The sequence below is a fragment of the Kryptolebias marmoratus genome, linkage group LG9, assembly GCF_001649575.2.
Source record: "Kryptolebias marmoratus isolate JLee-2015 linkage group LG9, ASM164957v2, whole genome shotgun sequence".
NCBI classification, from domain to species: Eukaryota; Metazoa; Chordata; class Actinopteri; order Cyprinodontiformes; family Rivulidae; genus Kryptolebias; species Kryptolebias marmoratus.
In genome coordinates, this window is record NC_051438.1 from 22,025,214 (window position 1) to 22,052,417 (window position 27,204).

At 37.9% G+C, this 27,204-nt stretch overlaps 1 protein-coding gene across 1 annotated transcript in view; it reads right to left on the bottom strand.

Annotated features, from left to right (window-relative positions):
* Positions 1 to 1,989: 1,989 nt before the first annotated feature.
* tnmd (tenomodulin) overlaps positions 1,990 to 27,204 on the bottom strand; it is a 64,215-nt gene continuing 39,000 nt past the window's right edge. Inside the window, exons 3-7 of the mRNA XM_017408100.3 lie at positions 25,928 to 26,068; positions 18,518 to 18,619; positions 10,338 to 10,497; positions 7,722 to 7,816; positions 1,990 to 3,792 (exon numbers count right to left, since the gene is read on the bottom strand). Coding sequence (XP_017263589.2) covers positions 3,583 to 3,792; positions 7,722 to 7,816; positions 10,338 to 10,497; positions 18,518 to 18,619; positions 25,928 to 26,068 — 708 coding nt within the window. The 3' untranslated portion in view covers positions 1,990 to 3,582. The remainder of the gene's footprint in view (positions 3,793 to 7,721; positions 7,817 to 10,337; positions 10,498 to 18,517; positions 18,620 to 25,927; positions 26,069 to 27,204) is intronic.

The following is a 27,204-nucleotide window of genomic DNA, read 5'->3' on the forward strand; positions in this document are numbered from 1 at the left end:
TCAACTTGAATAGATGAGAGTTTAATTCTAACAAGCTAACGGCTAATTCGAGCAGGGTCAAGACCAAAGTGGAATATAAAACAATCACAAAGCAACTTCAGTCTAAAGAAATTTGCTTAAGTGAATGTTAGATTGCTGTTTGTGCTTATAAATGAATAAAAGTCTATGTAAATAACCTTGTAATGTAAAAGTAACAGAAATGTAAAGATTTATAAAGTTGTGTTGGCATTGGCACTAGGTGTGAGTGAGAGTGTGAATGGTTGTTTTGTTTGTCTCTATGCGGCTCTGTGATGGACTTGTGACCTGTCCAAGGTGTACCTTGGTCTTTGTCCCAGTGGGACTAGCTGTTAGTTCATCAGTTTGGTCAGAATTATTATTTTTTGGCTCTAAACTGAGGTCATTTAATGCACTACTGACAACAGAGAAGATAATAATTGCTCACGACCTTGTACAGAATTCTTCTTCAAAACTGATCTGTTGCTTTAACTTTTTTCTCCCTGATGGAAGATGCTAAATAAGCCACTGGACGATTTACAGCAACAAAAAAATAGATCAAATTTTCAGTTTTCACCTTAATTCTTTAAACAAACTAGGCAGCATCTCACTGTGCTGCGACAACCCAGTAAGAAGAAAATTTCACTCAGATGTTTTTAAATGTTTTACACATGAGGCTCTTTTCTGGAAAAGAAAAAAGATTTAAACATACATCAAACTGACAGAAAGAAACTCTGAAATCTGTAAATTTATTTACTAATTTTTGGTGACTATATTATCATGTTAATGCACTTATTGCACCATCAGCAGATCCATATTTAGAACATTACGTAAAAACAGCTGCTGGTTTTCAGATGATTGTTTTTCTTCCTGTAAGCAGCTGGATGTTTTTTTGTACTCTCACATAATTCCGTCTTTACCATCACCACCATCCAGAGTCATTCGAGGTCTCCTCCACAATGATTTTTAATTTTGAGACGTCTGTACTTTAGAGTTTGACTTTCATGCTTAATATTGGACTTTTTGTCCCAACAGGCATGAGGAGCTCTCAGGGAGCCAGCTGTAATATCTGTATCAGCCTCTCCAGTTTGGGTGAACCATCCCTTTCAGAATGACTCTCCGGGCTTTCATGGCAATTTACTCTCACATCTACACAAAGGAGTCCTCAGAGACTGTCTTTGCCAGATAGACAACTAACAGCATGTTGCAAAAAAATGCTAATTTAAACTATTTCACCAACAATGAGTGCAGAAGCTCAGACAGCAGCACACTGAATGCATCTGTTTTAATAAACACACGACTATTTGATGTGATAGGCAGAAAATGGAGAGAAATGAATTATATAAACACTGATTTTACGAACTTTTTGGAAGTGCCTCGGGGGCTTTGCAGTACACTTGTCAGTTTATTTGAAGTATGTTTGCAATTACTGCATTTGTTAAGACATGCCAACATTTTTTACTTGACATGTTGCTTTGGGCTATTGACATTATTGATTTAAAAATAACAATACGGCTGCAGTCTGAACTCCATTTATGACTGAATTCATAAATCATTTACATACATTTACATAGTGTTTTAGCATTATCATTTTCTTTATGAATTTCATGTCACTGACAATTACTTTTGATATCGTTGAGATTATTATCTTACTGAGCACAGACGAGTCAACATCTCTATTTACATGGAGGCAAGATACTTTTATATCATCGTAAACAAAGCATTATTATCCATTAGGACAGGAAGACTCAAGTTATAAAAAAAAAGCAATAAAAGCATATACGAATATCTGTATTGTCTCGTCAAGCCAATGTGGTCCTAAACTTCTCTGCTAATGAGGATTGGGATTAATGGAGAGGAGAGAGGGAAATTTGTTTTATTCCATGGACTGAATGGGTTGGATTCAAACCCATACTGCTATGAGTTTTTACACAGTCACCCTTGGGTATCAAGAGTCTTTTAAGGAAACTACATAATGTTTCATGACAACTGAGATTATTCATACAATGAAATTTTAATTGGAGAAACAAGAAAAACAATAGAAACATACAAAAGACTTCAAAGCTAACGATCACGACGAGAGTGCTCCATTCTCATCTCCTTTTTTCTCTGTTCTCACAAAGCTTGAATTCTCTTGGGCATTTATGCACCTTAATGTGATGACAGAACATCAATTACAAATGCATATCTCACTTCCTTATCTGTTATTTGCAGATGAGAGTCATTTCAGCTGAGATGCATTGTTACAGATTAGAATCGCCTCGGCAAAGAAGGAAATGTTTGAACAGAAGAAGCACTATTTTAAGCATTCTGCAGCAGCCATGAAAACAAAGGAGGATAACACATCAGCGAGTACATCACAAAAGACAGCTGAAGTCTGTGCATCTTTAATTACAGAACGCAGCTTTAACATTATGCAAAAACAGAAAGGAATCGGTACAAAACACAAAGTCAGACTCACAAAGCTTTCACTATTTTTTTTACTGACATGGAGTTATTTTCTTTTCTCTTAATTCTCTTTTTGGATCATGTTCATTTGTGTCCAGTATTTTATGTCTTTGTTTAATTTGTGGATGTGTTTGTGTGCAACTAATTAGTCCTTAATGGCTCAAGCGAATTTGCATACTGTCCTAAAGTCACGATGTTGAAAACCTTGGTTTGTTTGATGATTTGAGTGACGGCATAAATTCTGGACATGACTGTGCTCCACAAAGCTCTATTTTGCATGTACTTTGTTTTTTCTTTGCACATCTGGATTTAGAATGTTTTTTTTTTCCCTCTTGATTCCTTCACAATTTAGTTTTGGTTTCAGGGCATGGAAAGGACTCTTATCTGTTTGTTATGCAAACTATAAAAGATATATGTAAGAAACTGGCATAGCACTTAACTGAGAATACCTCTGCAATCTACTGCAACCCTGTCAAACATCTTTGCCATAAATGTTGTTTACAAGCTTCTAAATGTTTTAGCAAAAAGCGCAAGAAACATAAAAAATTAAGGTTGCAACAAGATATGAACTGGACAGTATGATGTTGAAAATAAAATTTAATCCATGTTGATTGCTGGGCAAAATAATTGGAGCAATTTAAGGAATATTGCAAAGCAATAAATCACACTCAAAAACTTTGTAAACTTTAAAAATTACGACTGGGCTGTTTTATTAGATTGCACTGCTGCTGATCTCATAAAAAAATCTTAATTTTTAAACCAATCATTCAGTATTATTTTGCAACGTGGCAGATAAATTTAGGAGTAAGAATGAAAGCATAACAAAAAGGAAAAGAAAAGACAAAAGCTGCTAAAATATACTTTAAACTGATTTGTTTCTTGTGATGTCTTTTGAGCTAAAATGCTATGATTTATCAACATCATACAGAAAATGAAAAGGATGAAAATGAGACCGCTTTTAACAAGCAATACCTTTTGGGAAAGAATCAATCAATCCTATTTAGATTAACATGTATTTGATGTTAGAACAAACTACAAAAGCCTGCTTTGGTCTCAAAAAGTCATCTGGAATATCTATCAGAGAGAGTTTTCACCAACAGCAACAGAAACAGCCTAAACCTCAGACTTCTCCCACCCGCATCAGATCCTCCCCAGCATGCGAGCGATCCACCAGTTGCACGGCATCACGATCTGACAGATGACCCGGCCTCCTTGGTAGTAGTACGGCCAGGGGTTGAATCCACCCAGAGGCTTGTGGTAGCGTCGACAGTAGCGGTAACCACGGCGACAGTGCTGGCAGCAGAAGCCTCTGTCATCCAGGTAGTGATCCAGCTCGATTCCAACATCCCTCTGAAAGAGGACACAGGAGCGGGCAGGGTTACAAAAACACACATGACAAATGCCAGTCCTCCAGAGGCAAGGGCAGGAAAGAGGAGGAAGAAGAGGAGCAGGTGACGAGAATAGATGAGGCTGCTTCGGTTCTAGGTCAACCGAATGTACGTAAAACCAAACATGAGTGAAAAGATCAGAACTGATGTCTGTAAAAATGCAAAGTTGTGTCATGCTTAATGACTCTGACAAAGAGATCAAGATAACTGCAAGTGAAGCAGGTCTGAATTGGGCTTCAGGAGAATAAAATATGATAACGTCCTTGACCTTTTTACGACACCTGCGGTGGTGCGACAGGCAGCTGCACGGTGAAATCAGCCACAACCTCCATACCAGTTCTGTCTTCAGTCCAAGGGACTGTAAGTTGCTAGTTACCAACATAATTACACTATTTCTTTCATCCATGACCTCTTAACTCCCTCCAGTGAAGCACACACTGCACAGAAAACGGCTGCCCCTCCTCCAACAGAGCATTCAAATTATAGCTCCTCACGTCTTGACGCCCTCCCCCTGACCTTGACTTTAAGTGCAAGGCACATTCCTGAAGCAATTAGCAGAGTAATGATCGCCTAAGAAGGATTCTTTCATTTGCTCTTGCTGGCTGCCTCTGAATTTATAGAGGGGCCAAATGAAACCCAAACGAAAGGTAAATTGGGTAGAATTAATGGCCCTTGGATTTTTCCATTGTGCTGGTTGGTTCATGCCCTCATTGACTCTTTGGGCTGACTGCCATGCCTCTGATCAAGAACAACTCCAAATGGGGTTCGGAGAAGTGCCACTTAACTCACGTCGTACGGGCTGAGAGGCAGCGGCTGCCCTCAGTATGCGTTTGACCACATTTCAATCTCTTTTAGTAAATGAATCCTCTGAGACGATCCGGTGCAGTCTTGTTAATCTCCTCTGATCCAGGACGGCCTTCACATTCGGAACAAACCGGTGCAGGAATGCTTCCAATGACTCAGCGACGTGCAGTCATGCAGAACAAAACACATCCGCTGTTGGGAATAGAGAATGTGTGGAAAATGTTTAAAAGGACCGGACCCTGAGGAGAACCTTCACTCCGCCACCAACTTCTGCATGGGAATAACCAGATTTCTCGCATCTATCCTACAAGTCACTGAGCAGTTGATCTCACTCTTTGTCTTTGTGTTCTTCTGTGAGAGCTAGCTACTTTGAATTTGATATAAAAGTTTGTTCTGCATTTGATTTGAGCACTGATAAAGTGAGCAACATTACACACTTGTGAGACATACTTAAAACACATAGGAAAGGGTGCAACAGATGATATCGAGGATACCTGGGTTTGATTTATGAGTATGACAGGCACAGCTAGGCTTTTAATGATTTATTGTTTCAGTCAGGTTTCAGGTCATCAGCTTCCAGGCAACAATCTGTTATGGAAACAACACGAAAGCTGTCAATGGACCAACGATAATCTTATCTCCTCCTCGCAGCCCAAACTGGGATGTAACGAAGTCTGGAGCTGCGGCTCGGAAAATGAGGAAAATATTTTATTCAAATGATGTTCATCAAAACAAACAGCCAATAGGCAGCATTGTACCTTAAAGAGAATTAATCAGAGCTATCCTTTTAAAACGGAGGGTACATATTAATCACTCTCGCTTTGAGTTGCTGTCTCTGGTGGGAAGCTGTGACGATAAGAATAGTTCACCTTGGGAAATCTGAAACAGTCACTCACAAACAAGCAGCATTAATGAAGAGTAAAAGCCATTACCACCTTGCTGCATCTGATTTCATCACATATTCATGCTCACATATACACACATGCGCTCCCTCATGCAGGCACTTCTGTGCATAATATGAGACACTGGATGTGAATGAGTCGGCAGAGTAGAAAACTGTGTCAGTCATTCAATAAGATGTAACAAATCAAAGCATGACTCCTCTAATCTTCACACTTGTTGGTATTATTTCACACACACTGATCACCGCTCTTCATGAGCTTGAAGCACATGCCTGGATGTGTTATTAAATCTCAGAGCAGAGCTCATCACATTCATCCGCTGATCAAAACAGCAGAGATAACGTTTCTTTTTCACGCCCTGCTTTGTATTCAAAAAGCCTCTTTTTAATGGAAGTACACAGGATGGAGTAACATCTAAAATGCTTTGCTGTGAATCTTGACCTCAGATTTTCATCTCCCTGTGCTTTACAGTGAGGTGGAATGACAATGAAATGGGATATACAGTAATTCAATAGCACATAGTCATGTATTTCAGCATACTCAAAGTGATAAGAAGCTTTAGCCTCAGCATAAAGATTCCTCTGGAGGCACAAATAGCTCCTGCATTTATAGATTTGAATTCCTTCAGCTTTTTACACCTCTATAATGCATCTGAATGTGGCGCCTCGAGGTTGCCAAGGATTTAACAAGTTTCATATGCAATATGAACCCTTGAACATAGGCAGAAACATACAGAAACATGTGCATGTGTGTGGTCGATTTATATCAAGAGCTCATTTTAGATATATGGGTCAAGAGCAGAGGTACAATCCTTTCAGGCTTGTCGGGGGTGGTGGGGTGGTGAGGTGTGTGTGGGGGGGTGTACTTATTTAGTTTGAAATTTTCAGGGCCACCTCTGAGACAACCTGCACGCTGACATGGCAGCATGTCAAAGTTCAGCAACATATATCTGTCAGCCTGTGTCACAAGGACTCAGATGATTATTCTGCTTTATGAGTGAGCGCTGTGGACAGAAGTGGCTCAGAGTTTCAAGCTTATGAAATGCAGATGAAGATTTTTTGGGTGGTCTGCTTGTGTGACAGAAGAAAAGACAGGAAAAGAGTGTGAGGTGGATGCTATGTGTGTGTGCTTGGCTTTGGACTGTGTGCACATTTACATGAGCTTGGGCAGAAAAAAATATAAATAAATAAATAAATAAAAAAAGCTTGGCTCACACATGTGGCATCCCACTGGCATGAGGGAGAGTTCAGACTCCCAATTACAGACTGCTGCCTGCCCTACGCTTGGCCACAAAGGCCTTTGTTATCACCAGACCCACAAACAGCGCCTGGACGAGCTGCTGGAATGGATTGTGGTGGTATGCATTACTCAGCTGATAGTAGTTGAGCGTTTCAAAAGAGAAGCTGAGTTTTTCATCCCCTGGTATGTTTTAATTGCTGCATCTCCTGTCGCAGACACCAAAGGGGAAGAAGCATTGAGGAGGGGGTGTTTCTGGGACGAGTCTGATAAATGTCAACATTATAGGACATCTCATTTCTCTGCGTGTCTCTCACTGTTTCTCGTAGCTCTAACTCATTGTCCTTGAAGTTAGCTGTAGTGACAACTCACCTGTAAGTGTTCAATATGTGTGTGTTTGTGCATTTTCTTGTTCCTGTGTGCACAGTTTTGGAGTAATATACTAGGCAATGTGAGTTTCCCCTCACAGTCAGGGATAATTAATCACACACTATTGAGCGATTTACATGCAGCACGCCAAAATATGCCACTTGGCCTCTCCACTTATTTTATATGCTTTGATAATTAAAGCATTATTAATAAATGCAACTTATCCATGCAGCAGTGAGTGACCTTGAGAGTGTGTCTTTGTAGAGTACTGTCCACTGCCTGAGTGGAAAAAATGAAATAAAAGAAGGCACTAACTGGTGCTGTAAGGCACAAGTTGCTGCCTTTGAAAGGCTGGATATTCCTCTCAATTAATGGGGAGACATTAAGGGAGTCTTCAATGAACTAGCCTTACTTAAACAGATATATAGAGCAATTGCTATGCCCTCTGGTGCACAAAGTCAGTTTTAACATCAATTAGTGAGCAATTTATATGCAGAAAGAGTAGAGGCAGAGCTGGGGCTGACTGAAGCGGCTCACTGTATCTCTTGGTGTGGTCCCAGAGAAGGAGGGCCCGACTTACATAGTCGTTTACAGGAACATGGTCCAGGACATCCCGGGTGAAACGCTGACCTGTGACCTCTGCGTCGGGTGTGTCCTCATCCTGACCCTCAGCATCTGCAATCACAGGAAGTGTTATATATGTCAGACAGGTCTCTTTTGTTTGAAGTAACAGGAGAAAAGATTAAAGATAAATAGTAAGATAAAAATTCTGAGTTTTTTCTGTGGCTTTTTATTGTCTGATTCTGAAAAGTGAAAGCAGATCATAATGTTTTTGCCTTTGTGTAGCAACATGTTTCTGTCTGTCCTCAAAATATCTAATGATGAACTGGATGAGTTTTAATTAAACTCTCAAAAAGTAATCATTAGATGTACAATTAGCTGGTTCAGGAGGTAGGGGTTCTTCCTGTAACCAGTGGGTTGCCGGTTCTAATCCCTGCCATGACATCTCAGCTGTTGTGTCCTTGGGCAAGACACTTCCCCTGCCTTGCCTACTGGTGGTAGTCAGACGGCTTGGTGGCACCGATGTAATGGCAGCCTCACTTCTGTCAGTCTGTCTGCTAGCAAAATATCTCATGAACCACTGAACAGTTTTTGACAAAATTTCAGAAAATACAACTGACTAACTTTTAGATTTAATCCAATTTAAGATGGCTGCCACAGCTAATTAAAATTAGCAATCAAAAAATTGGCTACAACTCAGTTTCATAGAAATTGAGCTAAATTTCGATATGCTATTAGCTTAGAGTCATCTGCAACACCTACCCCGAGCCTGACATCTGACAATATAACACAAGACTACATTATTTTCAAGGTTCAACCAAAACAGGCAACATCTTTGGAATTTTTCCACATAAAATGATCTCAGTGTAAAACTAGGCTAGCACTCAAACTCCTTTCAGGACTTCTCCTTTTTCTGTCAAACAATGTTCTTTTTATAACGTTCAGATCCTAATTTTGTATGCAAAAATCCTCCATGCCCAGTTAATCAACTAAAAAATACTGATACAACAATATACAACACACTTTGTTCTCCTTTTGGCAACATTTCTTTATATGCACACAATCATGTTTTAGATGCATACACTTTGCTTAAAAAATACACACTGTCCATTTATTTTATACGGGAATATTAAATTCTATATTATATTTATCAGATTGTCTTGTGAACATTCCACACACTGCACATCTGCAAAAATCTTTATTGTTTCAGGGCATTTTTATCTTTCACTAAGTCATAAAAATCTATCACTGTGATAAGATCATTCCAACCAATCTAATGAGATACCACAATTTTATGCATTTCTAATACAAAGTGACAATTATTTTTCTGTTCAGTAAACAGATATTGTCTCTTAAGGTAATATTTTGACAACCTTTCAACAAACATTCCCTGCAGGCTAAAATAAAAAAGACACACAAAGACAAATTTCAATCTAATCAACGCGTGAATGTTCACAGTTTTTTTTAAAATAATTTTTTAATAATTTTAAGAAAATAAAAACTTCACTTCAACAGAGATCTTGTACTGCTGCTTATTACTTGTATCTATTTGTTGTTCGTTGCTGACTTGATTGTGTGACTTTTTAGATTCTGCAAAAGAAAGTGAAGCAAAACCAAATAATTACAGGTCAGACAGAAACATAATGAGCTGAAACTCAGAACTAAACTCTGTAAATTTAAATAGAAAACAGCAAATTACAAGCGTTTTCTTGCTCAGTGTCATATTGTTTTACAATTGCTGTTTGGTTAACTGTTTTTTTTTATTCACAGCTGCATTTAAACAGGATTGTAATTACAGTATCTAGTGATCTTAAGAAAATCTCTTTTTCTTGTGATAATGAATGAATGTGTCACATTTGAAGTAAACAAAAGGCCAGTTCTAAAAGATAAATTAACACAATTATTCAATCATTTTCAACAAATTAGTCTTCGTTAGATCTTGTGATGTTGAGGTAAATGATGTCAATAGTAGACCACAATTCCTTCAAAAACAAAGGTTTATTTTAATTTGCAACATTTGTTCTTCATCTTTTTTGCGCCTTGTTTTCTACAAAAATCCCAGGTGCTGTAGCTTTATCCATATTTGCTACGATGGTCTCAGTTTTTGGTATAGATGGCCGTCTCACAAAGCAAAAGTATTTTTTTTTTGTGTTCTTGGCTAGAAAGACAGGTTTAAAACGTGACTAGTTTGTGAAAGATTTAGTGATTTCACATTGCATGACCTTCTTTAGCAATAACTTTAATGTAAACTTATTAATTTGCTTTTGGGACCTCATATTCAAGGAAGGAAGAAACAAATTAAGTTAGCGAGTTGTCCTGCATGTTTACAGAAGTATCCAACAAAGGTTTTACTAAAGCACATTTGCTGATAACGCTTTTGTAACTTTGAATGGACTTTTAGTTGTTATGATTTTTCACTGTCATTGTGTTTTTTTGCACAAAGGATTTGAATTTCATTTCCACCACAGTCCTTCAGTTTCTACACTTTCCTGACACAGAGAGCAGCACAGGCAGGCTGCTCATACGGTTGGTAAATTATGCTGCCTCTGTGGACCTGCATTCGGCCTGTGGGGATGCCCTCTAGCAAGAGTCTTAATAGTCTGCATTTAGAGGCAAAGTTGCCCCCTGCTCTCACCGGTCATGGGGGAGGGATGGATCCAGTGGATAGGCAGCTGCTGGCAAATCTCCCAGATCCTGGAGTCAAGCAGGAAGCCTGGGTTAACGATGGGCTCCTCGGCAGGAACCCACACCCGGGAGTCCTCCACCTTTATGTCCACTGCCTCGGACTCACGAACCTGCCAGACAACACCACACACGCGCACACACGCACACACATACACACATACACACAGTCCTAGATATGTTACATATACACTTTATAAAGCATGTCGCATCCTGCTAAAATGTTCCACACAAAGTACTGTTGTGCATTTACACCCCACTCTCCCCTGAGTCATGCAGCATTTTCAGCCTTGTAGTTTCATCTATCACCTTTATGTCTGCTGAGAGGACAGCAACTTCCTGACTCCTGACACCCATTGGCCTCACTCTGTCCTCTTTCTCGCTCTCAACCTGCGCTCAAGCCTCTGGCGTGCTTTTTCTATTACACATCATTGAAATTCACAGACGGTGATGATTTGACTTTTAAATGACTTTAGAAGTGGTCTTCATTACTCCGAGTGTGGTTGCAATATCGTTTAATGTGACAGACACAATAAAGCCTTGCATTCTCCCTCTGCCCTCCTCCTTCCCTGCCCTATACCCCCCTCCCCCACACCCCAATGCTTCACTTGGCACCCTGCACTATCACTGGGCTTAATTTGTTGATACTGTAGTTCATGAGCTGTAAAGTAAACTATTATTGCTTAATGATAGGGACTACATGTCAGTGTTGTCTAATAGAGACATATGAAGGGGATTTAGTAATGCTCTCCCCTAACAGTGCAGATATTTATTTTCTTCATGTATATGTAAATACACACGCAAACAAACCCCTCTTCCCATTCCCTTGTTAATTAGCAGCCCGGAACAGAAAAACAGTTCACTTGACAAATGTTTTTACAAGGTGATTTTCTTCCAGTCTTTGGCTTAATTGCACATTAGTTAAGCCTGATGTAGAATCCTGGGGCTATAGTACAAGCGAGAATCATTTATATTAGGTCCTGCCCCCCTCCTTCATGTTATCCCCTGTCACTCTCGCTTGAATCAGATTTTCTCCTTCGAGCCTGCTTCGAGTTTGTCACAGTTCTAATCCACATAGATGGAGAAAATAAGACTCAAGTTAAAGATTTTGTTTACATTGTTTGAAGTGGGGTTTGTGGAAAGGTTATGAACAAATATGTTAGCTGTTTTAGACAGCAGTTTGTAGAAACAGAATTAATTCTGACCAGATTGATGAACTAACTGCTGGTCTGAGCTAAGACCAGAGTCAATTACTGACATTTTAAAACAACTCCAATCTCAAAATTTCATAACAGTTCATGCAAACACTTGTTATAAATATAATTATAATTATTTGTGAGCAGAAGTAGCAGCAAAGTGTTGTTTTTTCTTGGTGGCTAATCATCAAAAATGTTAGATTTTATTAAGGACTTTTCTTTTTTAATTTTTGCTGAACTACTTTGGATTACAGGTATAGATGAAGCTGTTTTTTTTAGATGTCCTCCGCTCCTGTTTGTTGCACTGCTATTGGCTGTAATTACAACCAGGCAAAGTTAAACTTGTGGATTCAAATGAAGAATGTATTGTCCATTCGCTCAAAATGAAAAGGGATTGTTCCTGTGATCAGCAATTCACTTCGCATCACAAACAAACAAACAAGGAATCAAGAAAAATGTGGTGAACTGAAAGGCCTCAGGCTGTGCTGGAAGTGCTTGCTGGCTGCTGTGTTGCTATTTGCACTTGCAAATAACCGTAAAATTCTATCTTTAAAAGATATGTGACGCAAAATTAGTGATAATGTAAAGGTTTATAAAAAAGGTTTGTCATGAAACACTTTAGAAACTTTTGAAATTGGTTTTAGTTCCTGTCAGACTAGCTGTTAGCTCATCAGTCAGATCAGAATTAAACTCAATTTCCCCAAACTGCAGTTGTTCAAAGAGCTATTCATGACAAGTATGATATTAATTGTTTATAGCCTTTCCACAGAACCTCACATCAAAAGATTTTAACTATTGCTGAGAACACAGTCTGTCCCATCAGACATCTTGTTTGGGTATGGTAGGTGTTCAGTAGAGTTTCTGACACACTTCCCCTCACTTTTAGGCAGACTAACAACAACTCAGAGGACCAGTGCAGGGTGTTCAGACAACAGAGGTGGTGCTCTGGCATTGAGCTGTTGCACTCACAGTTTCAGCGGCTGCAGAAATTAAAATCAAACTCAAAGAACACAAACAGCCCTCTCTAATTGGACCTCTTAACCACTGAAGCCAAGTGAGTCTTCTCTGGAAAGTAAATGGAGGTCAGGACACAGGGCTCACAACATGACTTTGACTTCACAGTTGAGAAACGACTCCAATAACTTGAAGGAAAGAGCGCCTGGGGGGGAAGTGGGAAAGGTCAGTATTTTAGCATGGAGCATGGATTTCTAAATGCCAGTTGACAACCACAAAGACAACATGATTACAGACTGCCAGTTTGTACACACGTCTGAAAGGCTTTTCTATTTTGCTATTGACAAATGATATATTATTAGGACACAAGCAACTTTTTATCAAGTATTGGAGCCTTGAAATGATGGTAATTTGTTTTCTGCAGCCTGCTCCTGCAGTATATATGCTTTTTGCCTACAGTGCACAACTTAATTATATACTAGTTGTGCTGTAGTTAACAAATTTACCCTCTGCTGCCACTTTGTCCCAAAGGGGGAACTACTGTCGACATGATGCATTGTTTAAAGTGGTGCTGTGTTTGCCAGAGATCAACAAAGATTTTCTCACTATACCCAAGAGATTTCATACGTCAAATCCCACACAAGTTTTATGTATTTGACTAGTTGGTAGATTTTACTTGACAAACCTCTTAGAGCAGCTTACAGTGAGTGTGCACGCTCACATCAGCCGTTACAATTTGTCTTAGATTGTATAGATTTGTTCAATTTAGGCACAGTGAATCTGTATAGCCTTTGTAGCTTTTCTCCAGTTATGAGAATTTTCTGTCACTGACAAAATAAAATAAAAAAATAAAAGCTTTGGAGCTTTGGGGAAACAGAAACCATAAAAAAAATCACAAAAATGAAGAACTTGTGTCAACACGAAGTATTAGATGTGTTGCACCAAACTATTTTGCTGGACCACCCTCTGCCAGAAAATAAATGCTTCCTAAAGAGATATATAGTTTTCTGGAAGTTATAGCTTTACACATCATAGGTTGTAATAAATTACCATTACACTGATGTTTTTTTAGGCTGAAAAGAGATCTAAATGACATCTTAACTGTTCATAGATGTCTAGGCAGACACTGGATTAAAGTGGAAGCTTTGTGGACATCTAAATTCAGTTATAGACGTCAAACTGATGTCAAGATTGCCAAGAGAAAATGAGAAACACTCATGTTGGACTCAAACATGAGATTCCTGTATTTCATAAAACTGGAATTCGTTTTGAAGGACCGACTTTCTTTTCAAACTCCATCTCATGATCTATCTTTTTGTCAACACAGCAGGGTTTAATGTTTCTGATAAATATGAAAATGAAATGATGTATTGTATTTTATTTTCATCTGCCAGTAAACATGTTTTGATATTTTTGTGGCTAAAAGTGGACATATTTGGATAGGAATATAGAACTAAAGAAAGATCAATACTTTAAAGCTGTTTGTACTAGAATATATTCTTTTGATAACATATTTTTTATATAAATCTTCAAATAGTTTTCCTACCAACACAATCAGAAAGTGAATTGATGCTGTTTGCACTTTGAGAGCTATGCATTGGCTTTTCCTCTGACAAAGACAAACGGCGTACATTTTTCTTATGCAATCTGTGATTTATGTTTTCAAAACAGATCTTTAAGGCTAGTGCTCTCTTTTACAGAGTTAAAGAAGGGACATACTATATCAGTTTCTAAATTTATTAAATTTTTCTTTTATCAATGTACCAAATCTTAACTAAATTTCATGACATTTGTTTTTTTTTAGGTTTTTGTGTAGCTTTGACAGATAAATAAAGACTTGGCAGAAAGATAAACTCTAAATTTGCTCTTTTCAGCAACAATGTTATTGGCACTCTTCCAGCTCTAAGACTGGCTGTTTGAAATCAAATTATAAAACAATTATAAAAATGATCTCTGATAGTTTTTTTGTGTGTGAGAGTACTATGAGGAAGTTTCTAGTTAAGTTGCACTGATTAATGACAATGATGAAGATTTTTTTTCTGTCCCATTTTCTCATAAACCAGAAACCTGTCACCAAAAATAACAGCACATGAGGTAAACTGCATTATTGTGGTATCACTGGCTACTCAACCATTTATTGAGCTCATGCAAATGAATGTGAGACAAACCACACTGAGCACTGCAGGACTTTGATGTATTCACCTCCTCTGCAGTGATGTTGTTTCTTAGCATGCTGGGTTTTTTTCTGTTTGCGGTTGTTGTCTGAGTGGGAGGTTTGGGGTTGCTGGGTGAGCGCTGGGCTTCCATATTAAAGGCCTGTTTAATGGAGCAAACAACATCCACTGACTGTTAGAGAGTGTGAGGGAGGCTGACGGTGATTTCTGTGTCAGACTGGGAGAACCGGAGTCAAGCTGCAGGGATTACTCCCTCAGACATTTCATTGAGAATGAAAATTAAAAAGGGAAGAAAAAAAAAACTGGCAAACAATTCACATTTGTCACCTGGTTCCTCCTCTGCACAGGCTTCATTTCGTTATCAGCCGCTTGCAGTTTTTCCCACAGTTCTTTCTTTTGTTTTCCACCTCAGCTCTAAAGCCTGCTACTGCTGCTTTGAGCCCCTTTTCCTAAAAGCCTGTGATGGGGTTAGGCTATGAACTATTACTGTTTGGTTTTAACCCCTGTGAGCTTCATGTGTTTCACCGTTTGAGCAGAAACTTATGCTGATCTTTGTGGGTGGATGCTCACGGAGGAGACATCAGGGGCCGCTGTGTGTGTGAGGCCAGACTCAGGTCACTATTTATTTCCTATAAAATGCCCTTTTCTCAATGCTATGATCTCTGTTGTACAATCTCATGTTCCTGTTTTGAAGTCGTACTCTGCAGCAAATTTGGCCGACAATATAAAACCACAGTCACAAGGGACAAGAGGTAAAAAGATGAGCACAAAGAGAGAACAATGGTGTTTATATAGAATTTGCTGATTATATACTACTTGGAACAGAATGTAACAGAAGAAGTGGACAACTTTATATTAGTTTCAGAACACTGGAGACATGTCTAAATGGTTCTGATTGTCAGTCACATATAATTACAAATACATGAACAAAAACCTAACATCCTGGAGTTCTGCTGTTGTCACCATGAGGTAGTTAGGTAACCAATAGCAAAACAGGGAAGTTTCTGTACAAAAAGTCACAGTTAATTAATTTAGGCACAAACATGCATTTTGAGCCATGAGTATTGCACTTGGACGGCACTAAATACAGCTGTGAATGCTGCAGGGGTGGAAATTAAAAAAATTGTCCACCAGCCATAGTGGCTGATGGACAAATTTTTTTTACCAGCCACTCAAATATTTTACCAGCCACAATTTTTTGTTGTGACAAAAAGTAATTTCATATGATGATGATGATGATGGAGGTGGGTGGAAGCAGTTGTGGTGCCCTACAAGCTGAACAACACCTCTTTCAAAAAGTCCTTAACTGTGTTTATTCCTCTCATCATGGACAACAAGTCCTGTGAATTTGGAGACATTTGTTCTTTTTTTGCAAAAGTTACAAGGGAGAGACCAAATATTTCAACCGTCTGAAATAATCGGTTCCCCCTCTAAAACATGGGACAAAAATAATTTACCAACTACTCCTTAACTGTGTTTATTCCTCTGTATTATGATATTATTAGCACATTTTATTTTTAAAAGAATTATGTTTTTTTTGTTTTTTTAATGAGAAATATTTGCCCCTCTAAACAATTCTGTTAATAGATAAGTCATTATTTACGGAGACGCAGGGGGAACCGTATCTGATGGGGGAACGGGGCTCGACGTAACAGCAGCAACTCGAGCACATTACTGCCCCTATATGTCAGGAGGACAAATAACACATTTTCTGTTTAAATTGCCAACCCGCCACAGTGGCGTGTGTGTTGATCAAATTCACCCACCACTTCAAATATTTACCCGCATTTGGCCGGTGGCGGGTGCTAATTTCCACCCCTGGAATGCTGGCTGGATGGACTGAGGTAAGATTTACCCAGATCAGAGGTATTTTGGGACGTTTTTATCAACATTTGTTTAGTAGTTTCAATGCTGCACTTCATACAGGATTGTTAGGATTAGCCTCAGGAGCTGGGTAATTTAAAATAATGAAGTTAACTATCTGAAGGAAAGCATTGGAAAAAAATGTGTTTTTGTGGTCTAAAAGTTTTAAATAAACTGCTTATCAAAATCCTTACCAATAAAATAAGACCATTTTGTTGAAATTATTTAGACAAATTGTTTATCAGGACACTGTAAGTGTGACTTTTTTCTGTCTTGTAATGTTTGTTCTGATTGTTTTTGAAGCTGATTGTTCTTGATGTGGTCATCTTGTTGTAAAATGCTTTGTGTCAGTCATACCACAGCAGTTATATTTATGTTTACATTGAAGTTGAACAGCTGCTGGTGAGTTGTCAGGGTTTTATTGAGGTGAAGATAAAGTCGTCAGTGTTGCTGAGCTGACACTGAGTACTGTGAAGTTTTTGCTCCTTTACTTTTTTCATATTGTATTTGTTTAGATACATAATCAAACTTATCAGGATATTTGCTTACAACTCTGCAAAAATGTGATTTTAGTGAATCTGAATGCAGTTAATGTCAAAATAATAACACAATTTCTACTTCCTGGCGTGAACAGTTGATGCTTTCCTCACAAGTCCCATGTCAGAGACTGTCCTGAACACATATATCTGGTACTTACCATTTTCAGGCTCATAAACTCTGTCACTCGACAAAACTGATGTTACAGCATCTGTCATGTGAGGTGGGTTTGTGTTGTTTCAGCCTGTCATGCACATTTTGATTTTTGTAATTTATCACGAGGGGCAAGTTATAAAAAACTAGAGGTGTGAAAATATAATCTCAGTTTTAGTGTTTGTAGAAGATAAATAAGCTGAACTAGACTTCAAAAGTCCTGGTGTGTTGATGGTGAAGCAATTAACAGACCTCCAAACCAAACTTTAAAACACCTTTTGAAAAATTATTTTATTAAATATAAGAAACTTCATCACTATTGATATTAGCCCAAGTCACTTTGCTGGCCTTACATGATTCACTTTCGAGCTACGATTTGAGCCAATTAGGCTTCACTGTGCACAAAAAAAAAGACAGAGATGGCGTGGACATATGGTGCTGTCTGAGCAATTAGTATCTGTAAATGTAGATCAGACATTATGAAGATGAGAAGAATAAAAAAAGCAAACAGTGTTTGGTATTTTAGGTGTAACAGCTTGTGTTCTTACAGTAAAAACTAAGGCTGGACTGACAATTGGCTGACTCCGTTTTTAAAATGAAGAAGTGAGTGGGAGCACCAGATATTTGCCAGCCAGTTCTTCTCAGCTCAAATCTGAAATGTAAATGAGAGCATGCCAGGAGTTGAGACATTTGAGGAAAGGATTTTCTCTTTGAACATGTGGCCCACTCAGTGAAATTCACTGTGACACTGAAAAATGGGAATTTTGATTGACTGAATTTCTTCCATTTCTTGTTCTGAAGTTTGCGCTGAACTTTAAGGAGCCAGATAACTAAAATGAATCACCCTAAACTTGGAGAGGGAGCCTTGTGAATTTTACAAAGAAAGCATCACTTAAAAATACCATTTTAATGGTTTACCTCTCTCTCAGACCTTTCTCTCACACCCTTCCCCCTTTAGGCTATTTGGGTACAGCCTTTGGAGGAGATGATTAAAAATTAATATTTGCTCAAGATTGACAGCGAGCACCATTTGATGTGAGCCACAAAGAGGTCATGGGTTTGTTGTTAGCTTTCTGGCAGTTTCACAGGCGCCACAAGCCTTCAGTGAGGAGGGGTGGGGAGATAGGATGAGATGGACAGGTTGAGGATTTGTGTGGTGCTCAAAGAGCTGTGCTCTGGTTATCTCTCAACAATATGCATGACAGCCTCTGCAGGACTACAGAGAGTCAGAGTGTGGAGGCGTACTGTACCAGTACCTCTCTGTCCTCCATCTCCACCTCTGCCACAACGGGTAGCTTCTTCGTTTGGGCCCTGATGTAGCACCTCTGATGTTCAGCAAACCGGAGACCAGTGATCCCCTTTAAAAAAGAAAACGAAATGAAAGAACACTCAGAAATTCAGATGTATGTATGATTCATTAGCTGTCTGATGTGGATATGCCAAGAGAAGTGGGGCGTTCTTTTTAAAACGCTTGGCTTTTTACCGATAATCAAAGCTGTTAGGAAAGGTAAAACCTAATGAGTGACAAGAGATGTGTTTTGATCCTCTTTTTTTTTCTCATGGAGTATATAACATTTATGACTGCTTGGCCCTTTCAGCACTGCTTTTGCTTCAAAGCTGATTGAAAGGTGGGGGTGCTCCACTGTGGCCGCAAAATGCTTCATGGTGGGATATATCGCATAGGAGAGCCGAGTGACATTGTTGAGAATGAAGTGTTTTCAACAGAGAGCGCCCCCATTGAATTAGCCAGTCATAGGTCCCTGTCACTCTCTTAATCTGCACAGTCAAGTGTGGAGCCACTCTCTTTAGCTCCAATGATGATCCTCCACTATGTGGACTCCATTCAGTCTGACACACTGAGCCTCAATAGGCAAGAAAGATCTGTTGATTTTCTCTCACCGCCATTCTATGTTAATGTAAGATATTCAGCCAGAATCAGTCTGAAAGACTTTCAGTAGTTCAGTTCATATCCTTTTTTTATATTCTGCAGAGCAGGGCTGCTCGTTCAGCTTCCTGTATTAGAACAGACAGCTCGATCCACATCTGACACTGCTGCTTTAAAATTGCATGAACTGAAATTTGCATGAGCAGTGCCATCATAATGGACTTTATTCAATCTAAATTTAATTACAGTAACACATGACTGTTATGACATCTTCTATGAATCAGTTAACTTGACCATGTGGCTGGGATTTCTTCATGTTTTTTGTGGCGCTGTCACTCTCAGAACTAGATACCAGCTGCACCAGAGACAGTACAAAGTGATGGCTGTCATAATCCACCGCATGTGATTTCAGCTGTGTGGAAAAAGGATGGGGCAATAATAATCTCAAGCACAAAAGCATGATGTTTTTGCCGGGCTTTATTGTGATGAGTCTTTGTTTAATTTGGCTCTGCCGTGTTGGTGAGCCACAGCAGAAGGGAAGAGGGCAGTGCTGTGATGAGATGCGATGATTACCGAGCTTGGTCAAGCAGAAAATGAAGAAAGACACATTAACACAAAGAAGAGAAATGGAAAAGTGATTTCATTTTAATAGACAATGCTGAAATGTTCACATGTACAAGCCCTCAGCCTTAGAAAACTTGTTACTGCGTGCATTATTTGCCTGATTCAGAGCTAAAGCTATATCAGCAGGTGATGGTTTGGTTGATATCTTGGAAGCAGCGTCAAACTGGTCTTTATTTAGAGAATGTTATATAATCACACAACAAATACAAATCTTTATTGCTTCAGATGGACATGCAAACAAATCCCATTGCATTCAACACATTTTTCTATGTTTACATAAAAGGATAGTTATTGCCTGTCATCAAAGGCTAAAATGGAGGGATATTTTTTTGCCTTTCTCTCTCTCTCACTTTGTGTGTGTGTTCAGTTGTCTGTACTGTTAGCAAAATATCTCACGAGCCACTGTGCAACTTTCAGGAAATATTGAGCGTATATTTACGACTGACTAACTTTTGGACTCAACCCAATTCAAGATGGCTGTCACAACCAAATGACATTAGAAAGCACAAAAATGGCTTTAACTGAGCTAACATGTGGTGTGGTAGGTGAAAGGAATTCACAACACATACTTCATGAGCCAACCGATCATGCGGAAAAAACCCCCACATGAGATTGTGCATAATATTGTTTTTGAGGTTTGACCAAAATAGCTGTAATTCTGTCATTTCTCAACATAAGAGTTAGGAGTTTAGTTTAAAACTCTGACATGAAAGCAATATGCATTACTTCGAGGAATGTTAGGCCTTTTAATTTAGCTTTTGCGTTGTGCAAAGGTCACGAATAAATAATATTGTGTATTCTGTAAATAGCTCTTTGAATGACCTCCGTTTGGAGATATGTGATCCAAACTGAAGATTTGTTTTAGAATTATTTAACATTTCAATTTGGTCAGAATTAAACTCTCTTTCTTCAAACTGAGTTAGCTCAAAGAGCTCTCTAGGAAATTAAATCTTCAAAACCTTTCCACAGAACTCTCTTCTAAAGATCTGAAGTATCTTTTTAAATATAATGAATATATTTTATTAATCGGTATGTCTGTTAGTTTAGTGCATTTTCTTTTGTTGCCACATACAGTCTGTCCCACAGTCTCTGGACATTGCAGTCAATCACAGACACCCAAGCAGGATGTTATGTTACTGTAGGCTATCTTCACCATCATCAGTACCGCTCCTGCCAGTCATGAATTGAAAAAATGTTCTGTAGAAATTTTAGATGGATGAATGCTGGAGGCAAGTTTTGATGCTTCAGTTTCATTTGCGGTGAGAGGAGGAGGAGGCAGTAGAGCGCACAGCAGAAGAAAAGAAAGGTTAGATTTCTTTTAAATTCCCCTTTGACCAACATATCCTTGCAGCTAAAGGCTATCTAAAAAACGTAGAAATATAAACCTCCAAACAACATTTTATATGCCTTTTTAGATACCTTATTTGTAGATCCAACCAGGTGTACTGATTTCTATGTTTTATTAGCCGAGGTGGTGGTTAAGTGATGAAAAAAGTGAACTGAATTCAATTAACATGAATATTTCTTATTAAAAATGTCTGCACTCACCAGCTGTTTCTCTCAGCATCTGTGTTGATTTATGAATGCTGGCTACCTCATACTCCAGGCAAGATGCCATCAGAGGGTAAGAAGCCAAAACTGATTACTGACAGCTTCTGCAAAGCGAACAGAGCCAAATATCACCGTACCTGCTCCGAGAGGCCGGCAGCACTTATGGGTTACGACTGTGCAGCCTGATCAAAAAGGCCGGGCTGTAAATGGAAATAAAAACCTCCCTTATTCTTATTTAACATACACCCAATACACTGTCACCTTCACAGAAAGAAGCAAAGACAAACGGCTGCAGCACTCACACACTCAGTGAGTGTGATTATGTCCTCCAAAATGTTTATATTACACTGATGAGGCAAAAAAGACAGGTCAGTAAAAACAAACTCCAACCCTGATTTATTTAACATCTTTAGCCAAATTATTCTAATAACTTAAAGAAGCAAAAACTAGAACAAGCCTGAGGAAAACATCACCCTGCATGGTGAGTATACCAGCAATAAAAGGCCTTCAAAATCAAATATAAAAATATTTTAAAACAAAATATACCCGTACGCACCCATATAAAATACACAGATAAGATGAACACATATTTTTAAAACAAGGTTTTACTCTTTCTGTGTCAAAATTAATCATGTCCACACAGTGAATATATTAATCAATCTGTATGAATAAAAATGCTGGAATTTAAGTAAAAAACTAAACTAAATTAAAAGGCACTTTTCTTCTCCTTTTTTATGATGAACTGTAGTACAGTAGTACAAATACTATGCAATAATCCCTGACCATAATGTTTGATCTCATTTAAAGAAACAAAAGAGATAAATGCAGACAGTGTTTCCTTACCTGTACTCCAACACTGTAACTGGAGTTTCTACATATCTTTGCCCTTTAGTTATTTTTTTTCCAAAAGGTTTATATTAGTGACCTTTTACTGTGTTTGAATGTGAATAAAAGGCCACAATGCACATAACAAAGTTTCTGTAAAAACACCTTGGGGAAAGCTCTAAACTACCATGCATAAAAGTTGAGTTTTTCATTTTAGGTACTACACCTTTGTTTCTTCACAAAACATGCTGTGTTTATTGCCAGCAAAGTTGTTTGTTTTTGCTTTTTTAAATGTTAACTAGAAACTTTTAGTGGTAAGAACAGAAGAAAGGTTTTCTTCTATTAAGGCCATTTCACCATACCCCATCCCTCCAGGGTCAGATTAATCTTTCTGAGGGTGTTTTGCAGTCAAATTAAAGTTTTCCTCTTGACATTCGTACAAGCAGTTTTGATTTATTGACCCTCAACTTGATGACTTATGTTGACCCTTATTGCCTAATTACATTACAGAAAGAAGAAATCTCTATCTAAAAACACCTTGCTGTCTTCTAATAGTCTTCACCTGCTTTGTGGACATAGATTACTTTAATTTCCATAATAGTAGGGTGCTGCTAGAAGAGCGCTCATGGCTGCTGATTGTTGGAACAAGGTTTAAGGGATCAGATATTTATAAAGTTTTTAAATTTCTGTCCCCTGGCCTTTCCAAATGATGTGAGCCAAAATCTTAACAAGCTAATCAAGCTCTCAGATCTTAAAAAAGGGGAGCTCTGAGGTGGTCATTGTTTTGCATTCCTCTCTTTTTTATCAGGTAAAGAAAAGTCAACTTAAACTTTGAAAAGAATACTACATTTCTAACTTTATGCCCCTTGCAGATTGTTTTATCTTCTACAACGCACAGTGCCGGTACTTTCGAACATGAGTGCAAAAATGTCATTGCTTTTATTTAAAGTCATTATGTGTAGTCAATACAACATTTCAGCTTCAGCTCTGTTGGGAGGTTTTCCATGTATGAAGGGGTCAAATGGGGATCAGAGGTCAAGCTTAAAGTGGCAACAGCAAGTGAAATCCCTCTACAACAAAGCTGTCATAGTTTCCTGTATAGAGATGCATGCGTACACTTATTGGAGCTTGTATTGTTAAGGGCAAAAGGTCTCCTCACTCAGAAGGGCATCTAATCACAAACACAGTTTAATTCAAGCCTTGTCAATCATTTTAGAGTTTACCTTTTAGCTTGGAGGAAATTTTAGATGTGTTCTTTATAGTTAGAAGACCTACAACAAGAGAGGTGTGCAGAGATGTAAAGTGCAATCCGGGAGTGCTTTATCTGCATTTCTTCTTGATCAAGCCAACTGCAGCAACAAAATGTTATTTTCTTACATTGTAGATTTAATACAAAATATTCACAGCAAGCAGGATCTCTTAAATCTAAGTCTAAAAAAGGTGACTACATGTTATTTATTAGGAAAAAGAATATTTGACCCAAGAGAAAAATCCAAAAGTGCATCAAAAGTTTACTGCCTGAAAATATAATCTGCTAAATCCTGCTTTGAGACACAACATTTTTTATGTGGACACCAAAGTAACTCCACATAAGCATAACGTCTCTTTACGTTAGTCCTAAAAAAGACTGTTTAAAAGCTTTTGTAACAAAAAACATTAGGAGGATGAAGGGTGATAATTGATAATTGTTTTCAGTTGCTGTTTGGATAGATTAAAAAAGTAATTGGTGGGAATTAGAAAACTTTAGAGAAAAGGCATTATTATAGCAATTACTGCATAAAATATATTTTTTCCATACTGGAAGACAAGTACACCTCTGTTTGCAACCCAAAAACAAAAACAACGTGGGACAATCAGAAAAAAACGCCACTGCAAACAAAAACAAAAAACAAAAAAAACCCAAACAAACTTTCATGGAGTGATTAATTTTAAAGCTGTGTCATAAAAATATTGCTCATTCATGTTCATATGTGTAACTACAGTGATTTTGACTTTTATTCTTTTTCCCTTTATGCTGTTAGATAGAGTTACCAAAGATATCTTCAAGTCTAATGGAGGTACTTTATATTGCGAACAAAGAGAGAAGGCTGTTTTACATCAGCAGCACCACAAAGAACATTCAAATTTTCAAATTCTTTTCAGAGGTTTTCAAATCCTGAAAACACCAAAAAAAGGCAACATTTTTCTTATTTAAAGTTCAGAAAACCTTAAAGTGATAATTAGGATTTCTAATTATATTATTGTTTTACTTTAGTGCCTATTATTGTATGCTTTATTTTCTTAAGGTTCATTGAAGTAGATGTGAGATTCTGTTTGTTTTATTATTCCAGATTTTTTTAATACTATGAAAAGGACAGCTGAAGTCATCTGTGTCCATTTTTCTCATTAAAACAAGCCTTGTGTTTTATAAATCTGGTGGCACAATTTCTTTATTTTCCACTCCTCCATCAGCTCTCAGGCTTGATGGAGTTTATGCTGAAGGTGCTTTGGTTTTTGTAGTAAATCACTTTTTTTTAACCTAAAGAAATCAATTCTAACATAAGTGCACAAGCTCAAACTCTGTACAACCTACTGCGAGTTTAGTCCAAGAATTTTATTTCTTTTGGTCAAAACAAGGTTTAAATTACTCTGCTCAGTCTGTCGTTACTTTAGTCTTCCACGGTGGAGCACTGAATCAAAGAAATCTCCTCGGGGAAGTACAATAAGAAGTGGAACATGGGTGTGTTTATGCATGTCTGGCTTGTTCACACACACACAAACACATTCATTTATTTTCTTGGTGAGGAAGATAGATTTCAGAAGTTTTATTTTGTTTAGAATGAAGACTATCCTGTAACATCGAGCCTTGAAACCTCACATTTCACAGTAAATAATGGTGTGAGGAAAAGAGCGTTCATTACCCAGTCAAGCAGCACATGTTGTGTTTTTTTTCTGAGGTGGAGAATGCGTAACCTCCTGCACACTCAAACAGGATTTCAGAATGAAAGGTAAGTTAATGAGTTCTGCTGGAGACAAAATAGCAGGTGAAAAAAAGTGTAAGAAACAAACAGGGAAGGTCTTCTTAATGGTGTTTGTCTCTGTTCTGTGAAAAAGTTACTGTATAGAATTAGTTGGAAGAAAGCACTTTTTTTAGTAAGACTGATTGTTTTCTCCAGGCTGTTGAACGCACATAAATCTCTACTTCTCCTGCTGCTGTAGTATCAATTACTGATGTTCATGTACAGTGTTTGTAAAGAAAAATGCACAAGCATCCGTTAGAGCAAATAATCTCTGTTACTCAGTTTCTGGGGTCTGTCGAACCATTTTTCCCATTTAGAGTGACAAAGGAGAAAGAACTAAAGGGAAGTTAAAGGTACAGCATTCCTCGAAGGAAAGCAAATCACATGCTGCCTTTCATGCCAGAGTTTTAGACTTTAGCTGTCTTCCGCTGAGAAGGGACAGAGTTACAGCCATTATGCCTGATCTCATGCGATATTGTGAGACCTCATGAGAAGTGTTAGTGCTCAAAAAATGTGACGAAGAAAACTCTTAGCTGCTACCACATCAAAATTGGCTCAATTTTTGTAAAACTGATTGAGCTACAGCCAGGTTTGTGTCAGCTAAGGTCAGTTAGCTGTGGTGGCCATATTGAATGGAGTTGACCCCAAGGGTTTATCACTTGTAGATGTACATCCAGTGATTACTTCCTTAAGGTTTCATTAAAATCTGTCCAGTGTTTAAGCATAATTTTATCATCAGAGAAAAGAGCAGCTCAACATGATCTTACTAAAGTTTTACTTACATTCTTAAAGTCATGAACCTCAACAACCTCCCGGCTCCCGTTTCCCATCCTGAAAATCTCAACGTGACCGTTGGGGTCGATCTCCATCAGGCTATCTGTCTCCACTCCATCCACCACAGCTTTGTACTGATGGTCATACACCTGCAGTGACAAAAAAAAATTCACAAACTCATGCACTGTTTTCCAAACATGCACTAATACATATCAGTAAGAACCAAAACAAAAAAGGTTAATGCAAGGTTAGAAACTGGAAGGCCATTTTTTTGTTTGGACACACACAAAATTCACAAAAACAAGACTAAATGTGTAAAAAAAACATTACATAAAAGTCACAATATTGACTACAGGGATGAGAGTGACACGTCTTTGCAGGTTGTTAAAAGTTACAGATATAACAAGTAAAAAAAACATTTTCTCCTGCATTCTGCCTCTAACTGATTAGGTCTAAATTATCTATTAAAACTGAAACCTGCTGGCATGACTGACTAATGAAGTGAAATGTAAAAGCAGTGCACATAAGTGAGAAAATTGGACAAAATAATAACATAAAATATTTTCTGCTGTATGTGCAAAGGTTCACATGTAAAAGCTGCACAATAATCACCACAGAAACACACCAGTGGTCCCTCTGAATACTTTGTTGTTATTTGTCCAACCAAACTCCTTCATCTAGAGCTCAGCTTTGCTGCAGAAATACATCTAAGTGGTTCCAAAGTTCTTTAGTTATGATGCTATGGTGTGTATTTGAAACTGCTGATAAAATTATGTTGTATTCTTCCTCCACATTCTGTTGTTTTCTTGGGTCAGTGGACCTGACGTCAGCCTTTAATTTTCATTTTGAGAACCAACACTAATTGTAATATTTTATATATATATATATATTTTCAAAACAAAAAAAATGCCCCAGTACTTATGCATATAGGATAATTCCGTCTTTTTGTTGATTTATTTTTCATTTGTTTTTTTTTTTATACAAGTCCCAAAAAGCATTTATAAATATATTTCAGATTTTTTTTAATTGTGGAGGGTTGTTTCAAGAGTAATGTTGAAAAAACCCCAAATTTAAATATTTTCACATAAACAGAATGGAAAGGGACTGAACATTTTTGATTTCGAACTGAGCAAATGCAAAGCAACATTAGCATAAATTTAGCTGTTTTTCCCTCCGTTATAAAGCCAACATTTTCTTAAAGCAAACCCTTTTCAGCCAATATAATTATGGCTTCTTATTTCCAGGATTTCGAATGAGCAATGTCTTAAAAAAAACAAAAAAAAAA